The sequence below is a fragment of the Nomascus leucogenys genome, chromosome 24 (genome assembly GCF_006542625.1).
Source record: "Nomascus leucogenys isolate Asia chromosome 24, Asia_NLE_v1, whole genome shotgun sequence".
NCBI lineage: Eukaryota > Metazoa > Chordata > Mammalia > Primates > Hylobatidae > Nomascus > Nomascus leucogenys.
In genome coordinates this window covers 12,552,645-12,573,126 of record NC_044404.1, presented here as the reverse complement: position 1 = coordinate 12,573,126, position 20,482 = coordinate 12,552,645, and the positions used below count along the sequence as shown (strand labels likewise).

The following is a 20,482-nucleotide window of genomic DNA, read 5'->3' as shown; positions in this document are numbered from 1 at the left end:
GAGTTCAGTTCTGCTTTTTATTCTATGGGAACAAGTCACAGCTGCAGCTGGGCCCGTGCGCTGCCCCAAGCCCCCAACCCCGTGGGGCTCTGGCGGCTTCCTGTCCACTCTCGGGGCCCTTGGGGCCTGGCTTGCTCCAGGGTCTCAGGCTACTGGCCAGCTCCTCTCCTTGGGCTCCTGCCTGCCAGGCGTTGGTGCCACTTCTTAAAGGCCTGGAACTGGGGAGGGGAGGAAATGCTATTGTGGGCTCTCTCCGGGGTCTGTGCTGTGCCTGCTAGAGCAGCCCCTGTGCCCAGCTCCTTTTGTCCCCAGGGCCCCTCCTGCTGCCCCAAGCAGCCAGCCAGTCTTGCGCAGGCGAAATGCACAAGCTCAGAATAGATCTAATGGTGAGCTGGGAAGCTGTACTCAGAGCAGAGCAAATGAGGGAGGGGGCGCTCAGGACCCAGGCCCTCCATGGGCTAGTGTGAGTGGCAGCCATGCCTCATGCCACGCCTTCTTCCCAAACTGAGGGACCGGGTGGGCCTGGCCTGAGCTGGGGCCACAAATCAAATCAAGGGCTCCAGCATCCAGCCTGTGTGTTCTGTAATGGAACTGACCCCCTCCCCTGAAAACGAAGGGGCCCTGGGGCTGGCAAGCAGGGAAACCTCAGCTCCGCGGTGCCCAGCTGTGGCACAGGCTTCTGGAAGGCTGGCTGGGTGGAGTGCAAGGAAGAGGGCAGTACCTGGGAAAGGACCCAGCCATCTTCCTGCTGCTGTAACTGCTGAGCCGCTCGCAGTCGCAGGATCCGCTGCCACCATGTCCGCCAGGCCGATCTCAGGTGCCACTCCCTGAGCTTTGGGGACAGTTGGCGGAGAAGGCCTCTTGTGCTCACGCTCCCCCGCAGTCCCCAGCCCTTCTGCCTTTCTCCCCCCACACCTCTGCGGCACCAAAGTGAAAGGGCTATGGCAAGGCGGTGTCATCTGAGGAGTATTAACAATGCAGATTCCTGGGCCTGTCCCCCAAGGTTTTGGAGTTAGTAGGTCCAAGGGCCATACTTTTGAGAGGGGTTAGGGTTGAGTATGAGGTGAAATGGGAGATGGTCAGTGTGGAGAGGGGCGGGCCCACTCACCAGGGTCCGTGCCAGCTGCTCTGCCCCTTGGGCATCCACCCAGTGCTGCCATGCCACTGCCAGGCACCTGGCCCGCTGGGAACCCTGCAGCCCGTGAAGCAGTGCCTCAAGGCACCAGTGCCGCAGGTACTTCCTCCTGATGGCCAGAGCATCGTGACCCTTCAGGGCCAGAAGGAGGGCAGAGCCATGGGCCTGGGCCTGGGCCTGCTTTTCCAGGATCCTGCAGGAACGAGCACTGGCCAGAGAGGGCCCAGCTGTAGCCATGGCTCAGGCAAGCCCCTCAGCCCTTGCCCCCATCCCTCGGACCCACCAAACTGCACACACAGCTCCTCTCACCCTAGCCTCCTTTTATGGGCCTCGCTTTGGGCTTTGAGGGCTCTGGGCTCAGGGCCGGAGTGCCCTCTTGGTCCCTGGTCCCTTGTCCACAGGGGCAGGCCTGGGACCCAGCTACTCTGTCCAGGCCACTGCAGCCAGAGCTGAAAGGCAGGGCAGAGGGAATGTTCTCTGCACCCTGGAAAGGGGAGTTGAGTCAAAAGAGGTTAATGTGGGTCCAGGGAGGCAGCTGCTCTTAATGCCCGCCTAGGAGTTGAGTACAGTGAGGAGGGTGGACGAAGGTGCTGAGCTCAGCCTTGTGTCCTGCCCCAATCTCCCCAGGCCCCCAGCCTCTCCGGGCTGCCGCCCAAATAGAAATCACAGGGGCGGGGCAGGAATGCAAAGTGTTTTCTCAGAACAGCTGAAACATTCCCAAGAGGGAATGGATGGGGAGAATGGTCAATACCCGTAAGACGGTGTCCCAAGGAGCTGATTTCCAGGCACCTGAGGACTGGAGACCGCTTCACCCCCGCACTTCAGACACCGTTTGTGCCCTGGGGCAAGGTCTCCTTACTCTGAGCCCAGGCCGTTCCCCTTGGCTTCTTCCTCTGTCCACCCAGGCTGCACTGCAGTGATGGCGAGGGGGCCACCAGCTCTGTGGCCTGTGTCCAGCAGCTGCAGGTCTGAAGGAATAGCCAGAGGAACACCTGAACCCCATGGGCTTGGACCTCCTGGGGCCCCGCTGGGATTTCTTTGCTGCTCTGGCTGGCAGGACACATCCCGGCCTTTTCTTCCACCCCTTCCCCCATGTGGCTGAAGACATTCCAACAGTGGGGTGGGGCCATAATAGCCCTCAGTGTCTGGAGCACAGCCCTGGGAGTAGGGTATTTCTCTCCCTGCTTAAAACATTTCAAAGCTGAGTTACTTGTCTGAGGCTTCGGAAGTGGTCTGACTCCAGAGTCCAAGTCCCCGGCTAGTACTCTACAGAGAGGGGGCTCTCCAAAGGGGCTGCTGAGGCATGTGTGCCTGTGGCAGAAAAAAGGGGGCCCTGGAATTAAGCACCCTAGGTGCCATTCCCAGCGTTTAGTTTCTAGAGGCCTCAGTTTCTTCATCAGCATATGGGATCCTTGTCTTTACTGACAAGAATGGAATAGAAATACAAAAGTGCTGTGAAAAGCAATTGCCCTGTAACTTGTCTAGAAAGAAAAGACCCTGAGATTCCAGAATCTGCTGTTGCCATAGCCCCATATGTGTGAATTCTGCAACTAGCCAAGGCTAGTTCCTTTCAATTCCATTTAAAAAACAAAAACCAGCAGGTGTGATGGCTCATGGTGTAATGGGCCTGCCCAGTGCTTGGGGAGGCCAAGACAGGTAGATCGCTTGAGCCCAGGAGTTCGAGACAAGCCCTGGCAACACAGTGAGACCCCATTTCTACAAAAATAAATAAAATTAGCCGGGTGTGGTGGCACACGCCTGTAGTCTCAGCTACTCAGGCAGCTGAGGTGGGAGGATCGTTTGAGCCCTGGAGGTTGAGGCTGCAGTGAGCTGTGATTGTACCACTGCACTCTGGCCTGGGCAACAGAGTGAGACACTGTCTGAAAACAAAAAACGACTGAAAAAAAAATCACCTTAGCTTTTTCTCTGAGAATCTTTTCTAAAATGTATTCTTTGTGGCATTCTGAAATAGGATTCATGATGATGCCTGTTGATCTTAGGGACACTACCTCACCTGCCAGTATCTTTGGGGCTGTGTCCTTCAAGGATATGTCCCCAGACTGCTGTGCAGTGTCATTTTTTGTGTTTGGTTGTGGCCTCTTCCCTCTTGCTAGGCCATCAACCTCTTATCACCATTTATTGGTGTCAGAACTAACTGCTTCTGGTCTGGAGAGGGACTGACCGATGCCTCTGGGTAGAGAGAATTATGAAAGAAATTTTGGTATTTTTCTACTTTATATTTTCTGACTTTTCTGTAATGAGCATATTTCACTTTTCCAATAAGAAAAAAAAAAAAAAAAAAAAAAAAAAAAAACTTGGCCTGGCGCAGTGGCTCACACCTGTAATCCCAGCACTTTGGGAAGTTGAGGTGGGAGGATCACTTGAGTTCAGGAGTTCGAGACCAGCTTGGGCAATATGGTGAAACCCCGTCTCTACTAAAAATACAAAAATTAGCCAGGTGTGGTGGCGTGCACCTGTAGTCCCAGCTACTCAGGAAGCTGAGGCGGGAGGATCGCTTGAATCCAGGAGGCGGAGGTTGCAGTGAGCTGAGATCACGCCTCTGCTTCAGCCTGGGCAATTGAACCAGACTCTGTCTCAAAAATAAAAAAACTTGACAAAAAAATGCTACTGTCCTCGTGTACCTATCCTGATCCTCGAATAATGCACTGTGAGAAAGCATGCATTTCAGTGTCTCCCTAACAGGCTGTGACCCAGCACGCTGGTCTTTGCGGCCGGACCTGCAGTGGGCTGGCACTCGAGAGGTGCCGGGTTCATCTTTGCTGATGGATTCAGAGTTGCTTGTCAGAGGCTGACTGAGAACTGGGGAGAGGTGGTGTGTACAAGGCTGCTGGGCCCCTGGGGAGGCATCCAGCCATGCTGCCACCACGGGCTGAATCAAGCTGATTCTAAGGCCGGTGGGTCCGAGGGTCATTTTTGGACCTCCCGCCCTGCCTAGGCTCCCTTCACCTGCTTCCAAGGGGCTGGGGCGTCCAGCAGCAGGCTCCCCCTGCTGGCCATCCGGGGCCAGAGCGTGAGGTCAGCCTGGGGCTTGGGGCGTACCTTGCTGGCCCCTGGGGCCTCGGCCCGCAGTCCCAGCCGCACCCTGAGCTGCGCCGTCCGCAATAAGCGCCTGAGCTCAGCCTGCCGGAGCTGGGTGACGATGGCTCGCTGGACACTGCCGCAAGCCGCCGACTGCGCCGAGGCCTCTAGGACCCTGCGGGAGAGGGAGGAGTCTGCAGCCAGGGCCATCAGGGCCAGGACTCTCTGCAGGGAGCCCTCCCAGTGCCCTGCGGGAGGGGGCCCTCCAGGCCAAGCCCCATGCTGGGGCCCACCCACCTCCCAGACTCCCTCTTCTGGAGGGAGAATCTGGGTAAACAGATGGAGAGCGGCCTGGAAGGAGAAAATCACAGACGGGAACAAGCATCCGGTTTAGGGACAGAGAGGGGACAGTCCTGCCAGTGCCACTTTGCCTCCCCTTCCCTGGCAAGAGCGCGTTTATGGCGCTTGCTGAGTGGCTAGCTGTGCTGGTGACTGCAAGGCAGGACCATTAGAGACTTCCCCAAGGAGGGGACACACAGCAAGTGGTGGTGCCAGGATGTGGCCCAGGACTAGATGGCCAGGGCGGCCTCTCCCTGTCACCCCCAACCACCCTCTTGAGCCTTTGCCCTGCCACCCAGCCACGCATTATGCTCTACCCCTGCCAAAAACAGGCTTGAGGCCTGAGCTGGAAGCACAGAGTGGGGCTGCGCTTAGACCACGGCACTCACCAGGCTCGCGGCTTCCAGGAAGCATGGGCTCGGCTGACCTGGCCCTGACAGGACTCACGCACCCACAGAGCCCAGCACCGAGTCCAGCACTGGGCTGCCTGGGCCCCAGCGCTCGCTCCTGCCTGCTGCTGGGCCCCACGGTGCATGCCCGGGGCCACTGGCCATGCTGGGAAGGCCTGCGGGGCCCGGGCCTTCTTCTGCTGTCCATCTTCCTGGCCTTGCTGCCCGCAGCTTCTCCAGCAGGCAAGGGAGGCCTGGGCCACACGCTGCTCCTGTGCCCCAGCTGCCGCTTCCTGGGCTTCCCGCCATGTGGCAAACACGGCCCCCAGTGCCCTTCTCTTCAGGCCATCCTGAAAGGCTTGATGCTGGGCCCGGGGCACCCCCGTGTCTCTTACAACTTCACACCAGGCCTGGAAGTAACTGCAAAACAGATGCATTGGGCCAGGTGTGGTGGCTCATGCTTGTAATCCCAGCACTTTGGGAGGCCAAGGTGAGTGGATCACCTGAAGCCAGTTTGAGACCAGCCTGACCAACATGGTGAAACCCTGTCTCTACTAAAAATACAAAAATGAGCCAGGCGTGGTGGTGGGCACCTGCAATCCCAGCTACCTGGGAGGCTGAGGCAGAAGAATTGCCTGAACCCAGGAGGTAGAGGTTGCAGTAAGCCGAGATCGCGCAACTGCACTCCAGCCTGGGTGACAAGAGCGAAACTCCATCTCAAAAAAACAAAACAAAACAAAACAAAACAAAAATAGATGCATGGGAGGCCTTGTCTCATTCTGAGAGTCAAAAGTCACATTTATTCAAAGTTACACCTGCAAATCTCCCACAAAACAGTAAATGACCAGTAACAGGTGAAAGCACTGGCTTTCCATCTTGGAACCTCAGCTTCAGAGGGCAGGGGCTGCCCTTCGAGGGGATGGGAACCAGCAGTATGGGTTCAAGTCCCACATCAGCCATGCCCTGCCTCCCATCACATGCCTAGGTGGTTGGTGAGGGAGAGGAACACCATCTCTCACTCACTGAGAAGCCAAGAAAAAAACCATCTATGGCTGGGCACAGTGGCTCACATCTGTAATCCCAGCACTTTTGGAGGCAGAGACGGGTGGATCACCTGAGGTCGGGAGTTTGAGACCAGCCTGACCAACACGGAGAAACCCCGTCTCTACTAAAAATACAAAATTAGCCAGGCGTGGTGCCAAATGCCTGTAATCCCAGCTACTCAGGAGGCTGAGGCAGGAGAATCGCTTGAACCTGGGAGGCAGAGGTTGTGGTGAGCCGAGATCACACCATTGCACTCCAGCCTGGGCAACAAGAGCAAAACTCTGTCTCAAAAAAAAAAAAAAAAAAAAGCCATCTACACCCTCAGATGCAAAAGCACAGACGTCAGCCATTCTCTAGCCAACAGTTCACTGCCCCTATGGGGACACTGAACATTCGCAAATTTGTACTGAACTGTGGGAGGAGCCATTCTGTGTCCCTCTGCTCGGTTTTACAATATGCATTCATGAACTGTATATATGTTCCACTAGAACATCTTTACTTAAACGAAGACTTCACTCTCTTCTCTTAGCGACAGTGTACAGCAGAATTCTCCTTGCTATAACTCCTCACAATGGGCGTTATGGTAGATTTCCGAGGAGTGGATTTCTCCTTCTCCTTTTTTTTTGAGACGGAGTCTCACTCTGTCGCCCAGGCTAGAGTGCAGTGGCACAATCTTGGCTCACTGCAACCTCCGCCTCCTGGATTCAAGTGATTCTCCCGCCTGAGCCCAAGTAGCTGGGACTACAGGCACCTGCCACCGCGCCTGTCTAATTTTTCATATTTTTAGTAGAGATGGGGTTTCACCATGTTGGCCAGGCTGGTCTCGAACTCCTGACCTCAAGTGATCCACTTGTCTCGGCCTCCCAAAGTGCTGGAATTATAGGTATGATCCACTGTTCCCAGCTGATTTCTCCCATCTTAATCATATCCTCTAAAACCAAAGAACTGACCTGGACAGGAGCTGGACTCCCGGGGCTTGTTGGGGCCACAGGTTAGGGTTGGGGTTTGCCACCACTCCCAAAATAGATAATAAGGTGTCAGTGGTCATGGCCCTCTGTTTCCAGGCTAGGATCTCCCTTCATGCCCCTTTTTTCCCAGGCCATAGGCCTCCTATCTGGGCCACCGTCTGAGCTTCCCACTCCCTGGGTGCTCTCCTTGCTATTCCTTGGGTGGGGAGGACCAACACCCTCCCACCCCCAGGCCCACCCACCTCTGCAATAGTAGCTGCTCTGGCCGGGTCACTGTGCATCTCTGACGAGCTGCTGCCTGCTGCCAGCTCCGGAACACCGCCTTCTGCAGGCCCTGGAGGTGGACCTGCACCCATGTCTGGCACTTTTCATGCAGGAACTGCTGCCCTGGGGCCAGAGAGATGCTGAAGAGCCACTGGGTGCTCACCCCAGCCTCTCCCCATGGGCCTCTGCTCAGCCAGCCCTTCGCCCCCTACCAGGCGGGAACAGAGGAGGCCGCCCTGACTGTCTGGGTTGTAGGGGGGGGGGGGGGGGGGGGGGGGGGGGGTGGGGTGAAAGCCTCTATCAAAAATTAGCCGGGCGCAGTGGCGGGCGCCTGTAGTCCCAGCTACTCGGAGGCTGAGGCAGGAGAATGGCGTGAACCCGGGATGCGGAGCTTGCAGTGAGCCGAGATTGCACCACTGCATCCAGCCTGGGCGACAGAGCGAGACTCTGTCTCAAAAAAAAAAAAAAAAATGCCTCTATTACGGGTGTCCTGCTGGTGACCAGACCAGCCCAGCTCTTAGAGTTGTTGGGTTTGTTTTTGTTTGTTAATTTCGCTACAATGTTTTGGAATCTGGAGAATTCAGGTAAAAATCTAATTTTCTTTTTTTTTTTTTTTTTTTTTTTTTTTGAGACAGAGTCTCACTCCGTTGCCCAGGCTGGAGTTGGAGTGCAGTGGCCTGATCTCGGCTCACTGCAACCTCTGCCTCCCGAGTTCACGCCATTCTCCTGCCTCAGCCTCCCAAGTAGCTGGGGCTACAGGCGCACACTACCACGCCCAGCTAATTTTGTGTATTTTAGGAGAGACGGGCTTTCACCATGTTAGCCAGGATGGTCTCGTTCTCCTGACCTCGTGATCCGTCAGCCTCCGCCTCCCAAAGTGCTGGGATTACAGGCGTGAGCCACCGCACCCGGCCCGAAAATCTAATTTTCAATTTTTCTGTAAAAACTAGAAGTTCTGGAAACACTGGCTCAGTGTTCCTGCCGGGGAATGATTGGGCTGCATAAGTAGCTGTCTCCAGCGGACAGGACATGACTTTCCAGAACCACCACAGCCCTGCCTGCCAGCCCATTAATGCGATGTGTTGGTATAGTGGGCAGCCTCCAAGATAGCATCCTGTGTTCGTGTCCTGGGCAATGCCCCGCCTTGAATATGGGCTGGGTTTGTTAATTTGCTTCTAACAGACATAATTTAGCAGAAGCAATGGGATATCACTTCTGATATCAGGTTATAAAAAGACTGGTTGGGGCCGGGTGCGGTTGCTCGCGCTTTTAATCCCAGCACTTTGGAGGGCCGAGGCGAGTTGATCACTTGAGGTCAGGAGTTTGAGACCAGCCTGGCCAACATGGTGATACCCCATCTCTACTAAAAATACAAAAATTAGCCAGGCATGGTGGCAGGTGCCTGTAATCCCAGCTACTAGGGGAGCTGAGGCAGGAGAATTGCTTGAACCCAGGGGGCAGAGGTTGCAGTGAGCCAAGATTGCACCACTGCATGCCTGGGCAACAGAGTGAGACCATCTCAAAAAAAAAAAAAGACTGGTTTCGCCATGTTCACTAGGCTGTTCTTGAACTCCTGACCTCAGGCGATCCACTGGCCTCGGCCTCTTAAAGTGCTGGGATTACAGGTGTGAGCCACCGCGCCCAGCCAAGGACAGAATTCTTAACCCTGCAACTGCTGGCTTCCATTCCTCCTGACATCCCCTAGGGGAAGCTGGCTTCTCCTGATCGACACCCTCCCCTCACCTACAGCCTTCGTCTGGGCTCTGAATTCCAGCAGTGATCATCTTGTGTGGGGGCAGCACCAAGGTCTCACCACAGGACCTTTTTGCTCCTGACTCCCACTGGGATTTACAGCAAGCTGCTCCAGCCCTCTGAGCCTCAGTTTCTCTAGTTGTGTAATGAGGCCAACAGGAGAGGAGATAAGAGCTTGATCCCTGGCTCCTGCCCTTGTGCCTTTACATTATTTATTCTGTGCCTGCAACGTGCCAGGCACCTGCAGAGAGCTGGGAGCCAGCGGTGACAGCCAGACAGACATGGTTCCTGCCACCAGGGACTTACACTTGGCAGGGAGACGGGCATTCACTAGGGTTCCGGCCACCCCTGTAGAGCTCCATGTCTGCGTCTCTGGCAGCTCCCTGGTCCCCAGTGGCCCTCTGCTCAATCACTGTTCCAGTGTCCCTAGGCCACCTTCCAGGGCCTGACATCGGCTGGGCACCGCAGTGTGCCAGGCCCTGTGCAGGACCATGGGGAGGAGTGGGATGCAGTTACTGCCCTGTGGGATATTCCTTCCACATTCTTCCTGGTGCTGAGCACTGCTCACGTGCCCACCCCACAGCCCCCAGACCCAACCCCAGGTCACAAGCTCGAGGACACCTACTTGGCCCACTGGCGCTGGAAAAGCCGCGTCTTCCACAGCAGCAGCGCCCGGCAGAGGGCCAGTGTCCGGCGCCCGGCAGAGGGCCAGTGTCTGGCAGGCATCCTGCAGGGAGCCCCGGCCTTGTTCCTGCAGCCCCTGGGCCTGGCCTACTGTACCCAGGCCACAGGCTCCAGCGCCTGCAGTGTAGAGAGCCTCACGTCCTGAGAAACCGTCAAGAGTCCAGTCAGCTGCCTCCCCACTGACCTCACTCTGCCCACAGCCATTGATAGCTGCTGCCTCGAGCCCCTCTTGGGAGCTCTCCCCTCTTGTCCCATCCTACTGCTTCCAAGCCCTCCCCTCCAGGTCACCTCAAAGATCCTATCTTCCCCAGTTAAGTGTTTTTTGTTGTTGTTGTTTTGAGACAGGGTTTTGCCCTTGTCGCCCAGGCTGGAATGCAATGGCATGATCTCAGTTCACTGCAACCTCCGCCTCCTGAGTTCAAGCGATCCTTGTGCCTTAGGCTCCTGAGTAGCTGGAATTACAAGCATGCGCCACCACACCTGGCTAAGTTTTGTATTTTTTAGTAGACACAGGGTTTCACCATGTTGGCCAGGTTGGTCTCGAACTCCTGACCTCGGGTGATCCACTCTCCTCGGCCTCCCAAAGTGCTGGGATTACAGGCGTGAGCCACTACACCGGGCCCCCAGTTAAGTTTTGGGGTGGGGGTTAGAGTGCGTGTCCCCCATCACACCAGGAGCTTCCCAAGAGCAGGGCCCACATCCCTTCCGGGCGGGATCTGGGATAACCAGCACCGAGAGCGCCTGCAGTGGGAGGAGCAGAACCAAGTCTCTCACCCACAGCAGCTCATGATGGGACATAGGGATGTGGCTCAGCCAGGGCCTGCCCACTCTGGGACCCCTCCTGCACCCTCCCAGGCCTACAGGCTGCCCTCCTAGAAAGCCCCAGTTCTATCACCTCCCACAAGAATTCACATATTCAACTGGGGACCACTGAAGAAGGGGCTTAAGTGACACAGTTTGCTGGGGTGGAAGCCAACACTAGCTCACCTGCTTTCTGCCGGCAGAGGGACAGCTGGGTCACCTTTGCCCCATCTGATTCCCGGAGCTGCTTCATCCGCACCCACTGTTCCAGGCATTTCCTCAGGGTCCCCGTCCGGCAGTCAGCCAGGTGGTCTCGGTACCGGGACCCTCTTTGCACGAACTGCTGCCAGGCCCCAAAGCACCTGGGAGAACAGAGGGAAAGTACCCATGTCAATTGCAAAGTCTGATGACTGCGGCTCCAACTGCCTGCCGTTGCCAGACACACTACCCAGGCCTTGGGTAAGCCACTTCATCTCTCTGAGCCTCCGTGTTTTGTTGTTGTTTGTAGACGGAGTTTCGCTCTTTTCGCCCAGGCTGGAGTGCAATGGTGCGATCTCTGGTCACTGCAACCTCCACCCCCTGGGTTCAAGCGATTCTCCTGCATCAGCCTCCAGAGTAGCTAGGATTACAAGCATGCACCACCATGCCTGGCTAATTTTTTTTTTTTTTGTATTTTTGGTAGAGATGGGGGTTTCTCCATGTTGGCCAGGCTGGTCTTGAACTCCTGACTTCAAGTGATCCAGCCGCCTTGGCCTCCCAAAGTGCTGGGATTACAGGCTTGAGCCACTGCGTCCGACCAAGCCTCCGTTTTCTCATCTGTAAAATGGGGCTGCTTTGAAGATGCATTGCATGTCACCTGCTCAGGCCATGACACTATCACCTCTGGCAGCGTGGTGGCCTCAGCAGCCTCTGACCCGGCCTCCCTGCATCCACTCTCGGCCTCTTCCAGTCATTTCCTATTCAGTAACCCAGTGGTGTTTTTCCAATCTCAAATCAAATCATCATAGTCACCTGCTAATCCTCCAGCGGTAGCCTCCTTGCTCTACCATCAAATTTCAACCCCTCGCCACGGCCAACAAGGTGCTGATCTGGCCCCCACAGATTTTTCCAATCTCATCTTCAACTACCCTCAGCACCCCCTACCCTGTACTAACAAGGGTCCAATTCGGCTCTGCTACGCCTCAGGATCTTACACTCCTGGCCAGAGGCCTCTGAACACTACCCTTCTCTGATCTTCCTCCACCAGGCAACTCTTCATCCTTCACATCGCCACTGAACCTTGGTCTAGGTCAGCTTCCTGCACTAAAAATTCTCATGGAAAACTACACCCAGGGGGATGTAGTCAGCAAAATGCAGACAGTGGGAAACTAGCAGACAAGCAACTTGGTTTCTTCAACAAATAACGTGCAATGAAAAAAAAATGAAGGGGAGCCTATAGTTTATAAAGATTTTAACAGGCCGGGCCTGGTGGCTCACACCTGTAATCCCAGCACTCAGGGAAGCCGAGGTGGGAGGATTGCTTGAGCCCAGGCTGGAGTGCAGTGGTGCGATCATGGCTCACCAGTGGGACTCTGTCTCTACCAAAAATTTTTAAAATTCGCCAGGCATGGTAGCTCACACCTGTAACCTCAGCACTTTGTGAGGCCAAGGTGGGCAATTCGAATTGCTTGAGTCCAGGAGTTCGAGGCCAGCCTGAGCAACATGACAAAAAATTAAATCTCTACAAAAAATTTAAAAATTAGCCAGGTGTGGTGGTACGCACCTATAGTCCCAGCTACTTGGAGGCAGAGGTGAGAGGATCGCTTGAGCCTAGGAATCTGAGGCTACAGTGAGCCATGATTGCACCACTGCACTCCAGCCTGGGTGACACAGTAAGACCCTGTCTCTAATTTTTTTTTAATTAAAAATAAAAAGACTTGAATGACTTATCAACCAACTGCCATACAAGGACCTTATTGCAAACTCTAATACAATATATACTTGCAAATGTGAATACTGGCCAGATATTCGTGAGTATTAAGGAACAGTTGTTTCATTATTTTTTAGGTGTGAGAGTGGTATTGTGGTTATGTTTTTATTTACTTATTTCTGAGATGGAGTCTCACTCTGTCGCCTAGGCTGGAGTACAGTGGCACGATCTCGGCTCACTGCAACTTCTGCCTCCCGGGTTCAAGCAATTCTCGTGCCTCAGCTTCCCGAGTAGCTGGGATTACAGGTGTTCACCATCACGCTCAACAAATTCTTGTATTTTTAGTAGAGACGGGTTTCACCATGTTGTCCAGGCTGGTCTCGAACTCCTGACCTCAAGTGATCCACCTGCCTCGGCCTCCCAAAGTGCTGGGATTACAGGCATGAGCCACTGAGCCCAGCCTATTTATTTTTTGAGAAGGAGTTTCACTCTTGTTGCCCAGGCTGAAGTGCAGTGGTGCAACCTTGGCTCACTGGAACCTCCACCTCCTGGATTCAAGTGATTCTCCTGCCTCAGTCTCCCGAGTAGCTGGGATTACAGGTGTGCGCCACCATACCCAGCTAATTTTTTGTATTTTTTGTAGAGACGGGGTTTCACCATGTTGGCCAGGCTGGTCTTGAACTCCTGACCCCAGGTGATCCACCAGCCTTGGCCTCCCAAAGTACTGGGATTACAGGGGTGAGCCACCGAATCTGGCCTGTTCTTTAGGTTTTGACTCTCTTTTATCTGTAGTAAAATTTTTTTCCTTAAAGTCAAATTTGTGGGATATTAATTTAGTACCACCAGTTCCACTTTGGTCCCGATTTGCCTGGTATAACTTTTTCATCCTTCTACCTTCAGCCTTCCCACGTCCATAATTTTAGGTTTGTCATTTGTAAACACAATATAGCTGGAATTTTAAAAAATCTGATCTGACAATCCTGTATCTTGAGTTTAATTCATTTACAAATGTATGATTTTGACATATTTGTTTTAACCGTCTTATTTTTGTGCTTGCTAGTAGCCAGAGTTTTCATCTTTCTCCTTTCTTGCATTTTTTTTTTTTTTTTTTTTTTTTTTTTTTTTTTTTGGAGATGGAGTCTGTCTCTGTCGCCCAGGCTGGAGTGCAGTGGTGCCATCTCAGGTCACTGCAAGCTCCGCCTCCCAGGTTCATGCTATTCTCCTGCCTCAGCCTCCTGAGTAGCTGGGACTACAGGTGCCGGCCACCACACCCGCCTAATTTTTTTTGTATTTTTTAGTAGACACGGGGTTTCACCGTGTTAGCCAGGATGGTCTCGATCTCCTGACCTTGTGATCCGCCTGCCTCAGCCTCCCAAAGTGCTGGGATTACAGGCATGAGCCACCGCACCCAGCCTCCTTTCTTGCATTTTTAAGAATTGATCAAGGTTTTCTTTTTCTTCAGGTCCCCCCTGCTCCTCACTGGCTTGGAAACTGCACATTTCATATCTATTCTTTCTATGGTTTTCCTATACACACACACACACACACACACACACACACACACATTTAGAGACAGAGTCTTGCTGTATCCCCCAGGCTGGAGTGCAGTGGTGCAATCTTGGCTCACCACAACTTCTGCCTCCTGGGTTCAAGCAATTCTCATGCCTCAGCCTCCTTAGTAGCTGGGATTACAGACACCTGCCACCATGCCCGGCTAATTTTTGTACTTTTAGTAGAAACTGGGCTTTGCCATGTTGGCCAGGCTGGTCTTGAACTCCTGACCTCAGGGGATCTGCCCACCTCGGTCTCCGAAAGTGCTGGGATTACAGGCGTGAGCCACTGTGCCCAGCTCCAAGATATTTTAATATGTATATTTAACAAAATCTAAAGTTAATTGCCAGTATTTAATCTCCTTTTAGGTCAAAATAAAGGGCTTCGGCACACTCTGTTTCTGGTCAGATCATCCTGAATTACATATTATTGTCTTGGAGACTAAACCACGTTTACTATTTCCTTTGTGCATCTCAGATCTTCCTTCTGAGAAAAATTCCATGTGCCATCAAAAGATTCTTCAGATGTTTCTATATCAAAGATCTATGGGTGATAAACTCAACTGTATTTTTCTCAGTATCTTTATTTTACCCTCATCCCTGAAAGATAACTCACAGGTGCATAATTTTAGGTTGACAGTTATTTTTCTCACCACTTTGAAGATATCATTTCACTGTCTTCTGACTTCTATTGTTGCTGTTGAGACATCAGCTGCCAGTAATTGTCAATATTTTTGAGACAGTATCTTTTCTATCTGGCTGCTTTTGGGAGCTTAATTTTTGTCTTTGGTGTTCTGCAGTTTTCATTCATTCATTCATTCTACAACTTTTATAAAGCATTAACTGGATGCCATGGGTACCAGCACTGTTCTAGGTGTTGAAGGTATAGAAGTGAATGAACCATGTTCTGTTAGAATGACTGTCATCCAGGCTGGTTGGGGTGCAGTGGCGCCATCACGGCTCACTGCAGTCTCGAACTCCCTGGGCTCAGGTGATCCTCCCACCTCAGGCTCCTGAGTAGCTGAGGTGGGCCTACAGGCACTACTCTTGGCTAATTTTTGTGTCTTTTGTAGAGATGGGGTTTCAGCATGTTGCCCAGGCTGGTCTCCAACTCCTGGGCTCAAGTGATCCACCTACCTTGGCCTCCCAAAGTGCTGGGATTACAGGTGTGAGCCACTGCGCCCGGCCTCTTTTTATTTATCCTGTTGGGGAATTGTTTAGCTTCTTGAACCTGAGCTTTGCTGTCTTTCCATTTTGGAAAATATGCTGACATTATTTCTTTGAATGTTGCTTCTGTCTCATCATCTCCTTCAGGAACTCTGGCTATATTTATATTGTTCCTTCTCACTCTATCCTTTGCGTCTTCTTTTTTTTTTTTTTTTTTCCCGAGACGGAATCTTGCTCTATCACCCAGGCTGGAGTGCAGTGGTGTGATCTGGGCTCACTGCAACCTCCACCTCCCGGGTTCAAGCAATTCTCCTGCCTCAGCCTCCCGAGTAGCTGGGATTACAGGCATCTGCCACCACGACCAGCTAATTCCTGTATTTTTAGTAGAGATGGGGTTTCACCATTTTGGCCAGGCTGGTCTTGAACTTCTGACCTCGTGATCTGCTCACCTCGGCCTCCCAAAGTGCTGGGATTACAGGCATGAGCCACCATGCCCGGCCTGTGTCTTCTTTTTTGTATTTTCTGTCTCTTTCTACTGCATTCTGGGCGATTTCTTCAAATTTATCTTCCAGGCTACAATTTCTCTCTTCAGATGAATCTATTCTATGAATTAACCTAGGCATTGAGTTTCTGATTTCAATCACATATTTTTCATTTATACTTCTGTTTCATTCTTTTAAAACTCCACTGGCAATCCTGATCTCTGCATTGCCACATTCCAGCTCTGAAATCAAGTCTCCGTGTGCCCTTGTCCAAGTCTGTCCCTTCTGGGCCTGTGTGTAGGAGATTTAGGATCTAGGAGATCGGCTTTCACATTGTGCTCTGGGGATCCCTGGGTTCCCTGGTATTGATGAGAGGGTACTTGATCAGACCTGCTGCCTCTTATATATTGAATATTTCTTTTAAACAAAGGATTTGAAATATTTTTTTTTGAGACAATCTTACTCTGTCACCCAGGCTGAAGTGCAGTGACGCAATCTCAGCTCACTGCAACCTCTGCCTCTCGTTTTCAAATGATTCTCCCACCTCAGCCTCCCGAGTAGCTAGGACCACAGGCACGAGCCACCACGCCCGGCTAGTCTTTGTATTTTTAGTAAAGACGTGGTTTCGCCATGTTGACCAGGCTGGTCTTGAACTCCAGGTGATCCTCCCACCGTGGCCTCCCAAAGTGCTGGGATTACAGGCGTGAGCCACTGCGCCTGGCCTTGAAATAAAAGTATTTTTAAAACCACCTGGCTAGGGGAGGTCTAAGTTTCCTTCAAGTTCAAATTTGTGATACTGAATTTTCATCTCAGATATGCCAGTGTTTTATGACAACCTGTTGACTCTATAGGTAGTTTCTGACTTAGAGGTGTGCACAAAAGCACCTGACTACCTGGAGAACTGGGTCCTGAGTTCTGTTGCTAGTGAGGAAAATCTGTTTTACTTCCTGAAAAATTTTCCATTCTTTTGAAAACTTGTAGAAAGCACTCAAGAAATGTTCATACAATTGGGTCAGAGATGAATTGACTTGCCCGAGATCGCACAGCTCAAAGCTGATGATGCTGGGATCCACACCTAGGCGGCCGAGCCCAAAGCCAGGCTCCAGGCCACTGTGCCATGGCCTTCCCCATAGAAGCTGAGCAGAGGGACACCAGCCCCAGGCCCACGCACTCCTCTCCATCTCCCCTCCTAGGCACAAGGGCACCACATTACTGTATCCAGACAGCCTCGGAGGCTGGGGCTGGGTCCAAGGCAGGGCTGTAGGGCCCCAAGTACCCCACACTCCTCACGCCTATCCCCTCCTCTGTACATTCATCCTGGGACCCTGAAAAAGTCCCAACGGCTGCAGGCCTCAGTTTTCTTGTCTGTCCAAAGGGAGAAACGTTCTGGTGCCACGCACCTGGGGGCAGGTCTGGCAGCGATGAGGTCAGCCAGGGTGGGAGGCCCCCGGTCACTCCTGCCCTCGACTGGCTGGTACCAGTCACAGGCCACTTGGACTCCTTCCCTCTCTAAATGATTACACAGTCATACAGATAATGAGATCTAACATTTATTAAACACTGATGTTTCACCATTTTCAGTCCTCGCTAATACCCGAGTCAGGCACTATTATTGTCCCCATTTTCAGATGAGGAAGCTGAGGCACAGTGAGGTTAAGAGATAGTGTCTCTTACACAGCCAGTTACAGAGTGCATAAGGGATTTAAACCAAGGCTCACTGACTCCAGAGTCCGTTTAGAGACACAGTGTGAGAGTTGGCATTTCCAGGCCATTCTGGAGACTCTGAGAACCGGCCTGAGGTGGGGCCCTGTAGGTACTGCAGCTCTGGCCCAGTTCTGGCCAACAGGAGAAGGCAGTGACCTCCCGTGGGGCAATTTCTCTGGCTTCCTCACATGGAAGGCTCAGCTTTGTGAAAACAAGAAATAGATTTGCAAACTGGACAAGTGTGACTTCAGTCCTGATATGGTTTTTGCTGTGTCCCCACCCAAATCTCACCTTGAATTGTAATAATCCCCATGTGTCAAGACCGGGGCCAGGTAGAGATACTAGAATCATGGGGGTGGTTCCCCATACTGTTCTGGTGATGGTGAATAAGTCTCATGAGATCTGATGGCTTGATAAATGGGAGTTCCTCTGCAAGGGCTCTATCTCTTGCCTGCCTCCATGTAAGACGTGACTTTGCTCCTCATTTGCCTCCCACCTTAGTAATGGTGAGGCCTTCCCAGCCATATAGAACTTTGAGTCCATTAAACCTCTTTCCTTTATAAATTACCCAGTCTCGGATATGTCTTTATTAGCAGTATGAGAATAGACTAATACAAGCCCTCCCCAGCAGGAGACCAGAGGCAAGAGGAATTTGCTTCCTGTGGTTGACAGCCTCTAGAATGTCAGACACTATATAAACCTGCAGGGTGCCCTACTTCCAAGTCCCTACAGACACGGGCCTTTTAAAAGTTGCACAGTGGTGAGAATGTCTAGTTGGAAAGCCTCATTAGCACAGTGCAGCCTGTCCATGGCTGAAGCCCTGGCCTTATCCTGGACCTGCCCTCCCACGTCCTCCCTCCTGGCTAGTGGCAGCTCCAGCCTTCCAGTGAGGCCCACACCTCACAGTTTCGGGCTCGTCTCTGCATCCTCATTCCAGCCCATCACAGGTCCTACTGTTCTGCCTTCAGAGAGTGTCCAACAGTTGACCACTTGTCACCACCCCCACCTCTACCCCTATCCAAGCCACCAACATGGTCGTTTTAGAATGCAAGCCAGGTGCAGTGGCTCATGCCTGTAATCCCAGCATTTTGGGAGGCTAAGGCGGGCGGATCACCTGAGGCCAGGAGTCCAAGAGCAGCCTGGCCAACATGGTGAACCCCATCTCTACTAAAAATACAAAAATTAGTCGGGCATGGTGGCAGGCACCTGTTATCCCAGCTATTTGGAAGGTTGAGGCAGGAGAATTGCTTGAACCCGGCTGCAGTGAGCCAAGATTGCACCATTGCACTCCAGCCTGGGCAACAAGAGCAAAACTCTGTCTCAAAACAAAACAAAACAAAAGCCGGGCGCGGTGGCTCACACCTGTAATCCCAGCACTTTGGGAGGCCGAGGCGGGCGGATCACGAGGTCAGGAGATCGAGACCATCCTGGCTAACACGGTGAAACCCCATCTCTACTAAATATACAAAAAATTAGCCGGGCATGGTGGCGGGTGCCTGTAGTCCCAGCTACTCAGGAGGCTGAGGGAGAATGGCGTCAACCCGGGAGGCGGACCTTGCAGTGAGCTGAGATCGTGCCACTGCACTCCAGCCTGGGCAACAGCGCGAGACTCCATCTCAAAAAAAAAAAAAAAAAAAAAAAGAATGTAAGGCAGACCTTGCCCGGCTCTGCCCAACACCCTCCAGGGGCTCCCATCTCATTCAGCCAGAGCTAGAGTCCTCAGAATGACTTGCTAAGCCTGCACATCTGACCCCAGCCACCTTCTGACCTCATTGTCTTCTTCTCTCCCCCTCCCACCCTCTGCTCAGCCACTCTCTGCCTCAGGCCTTGTTAGCTGTCACGCTGCCTAGAACCTCTCATGCTAAATGGAATGCCCCTGGGTGACTTTTCCCGTGCCCTGGCATCCCCTGCCTCTGGAACACGGCCTCACAGTGGGCTCTGGGGTGCTTGTTGTATGTTAGAAGCTTTCCCTGTTGAGCCCGCTGTGTGGAAGGGGCAGCCACACGGGTGCCTCCTCCACCGTTTCTGTCTGCCTCTGATGGCCCTCCGGCTCCTGACTGCCTGCACGGTCGGGGGGCACAGTGCCTGCAAAATCTAAGCCACCCTCTCCCACTCCCTGAGCAGCTCCTGGCCAATGACCGGAAAGCCCAGTGCCCTTGTTTTCATCGCAGGCTCTGCTTCTGGGGCACACTCCCAGACAGGAGCTTTCCTCTGTCCTCTCCAGCAAGGAGCCGGTTCGACCTGGGGGTCTGGGACGATGAGGAACCGAGGTCTCTGGATACACTCCCCTGTGCGTGGCCCAGGCTGCATCACCTGCCCCCATTGCCTGGGCCAAGCCCGTGCCCTGGCTTTTCATTCCCTTTGGGAATCTGACACATTCATGACGCAGGCACACAAGCCTTCCTGGGGCCAGGATGCCGTATACACAAGATAAATGGACTTGGGTCTTAGTCCCATTCCCCTCGGGTCACGCCCCTCCTCCACCTAGGGTGGCTACAGTCATGAACCTGACAGGTGTCCTTCTAGTCCATGCTTTTCTATTTTACCACACATACACCCAGGAACAACATATGGCATTGCTGTGAGGTCTGAAAATTCATCCCAATGCCATTCTGCAGTCTGCTTTGTTCACATTTGCGGGGGGCCAACGTTGGTGGAAATAGGTCTGGTTTAACAGCTGTTAACTGCTGCACTGTGCTCCATAACGATGAATGGACCGTGGCTTACTGGTCCATACTCCCTATAATGAATGGACCATGGCTTACTGGCCTGTACTCCCTATAATGAATGGACCATGGCTTACTGGCCTGTACTCCCTATAATGAATGGACTGTGGCTTACTGGCACTGTACTCCCTATAATGAATGGACCATGGTGCTCACTGGCTGTACTCCATATAATGAATGGACCATGGCTTACTGGTCCATACTCCCTATAATGAATGGACCGTGGCTTACTGGTCCATACTCCCTATAATGAATGGACCGTGGCTTACTGGCCCATACTCCCTATAATGAATGGACTGTGGCTTACTGCACCGTAATCTCTATAATGAATGGATGGTGGCTCACTGCATCGTACTCCATACGATGAATGGACCGTGGCTTACTGGTCAGTCTCCTGACAGCGAGGCTGTTTCCAGTTTCTCACAACTGCAGCTGCTCAGCAGCCCTCTGCCCGGAGCACAGCCCCTTCCCCACAGCAGCCTTCCTCCCTGACCCAGAGGCCCATGTCCCCTTCTTTCAGGGCTCTTGC

The 20,482-nt window shown here is 52.9% G+C and overlaps 1 protein-coding gene across 1 annotated transcript; it reads right to left on the bottom strand.

Moving 5' to 3' along the window:
* Positions 1-4: 4 nt before the first annotated feature.
* On the bottom strand, positions 5-20,154 carry C24H1orf167 (chromosome 24 C1orf167 homolog). Its single transcript, XM_030805023.1, is given in 15 exon segments — positions 5-157; positions 159-213; positions 739-832; positions 1,109-1,255; positions 1,258-1,343; positions 1,445-1,619; positions 1,995-2,103; positions 4,196-4,349; positions 4,903-5,322; positions 7,157-7,301; positions 7,391-7,422; positions 9,556-9,647; positions 9,649-9,755; positions 10,602-10,777; positions 20,147-20,154. Coding segments are annotated over 15 exon segments (1,935 nt in total). The 3' UTR covers positions 5-22.
* Between the last annotated feature and the right edge of the window lie 328 nt (positions 20,155-20,482).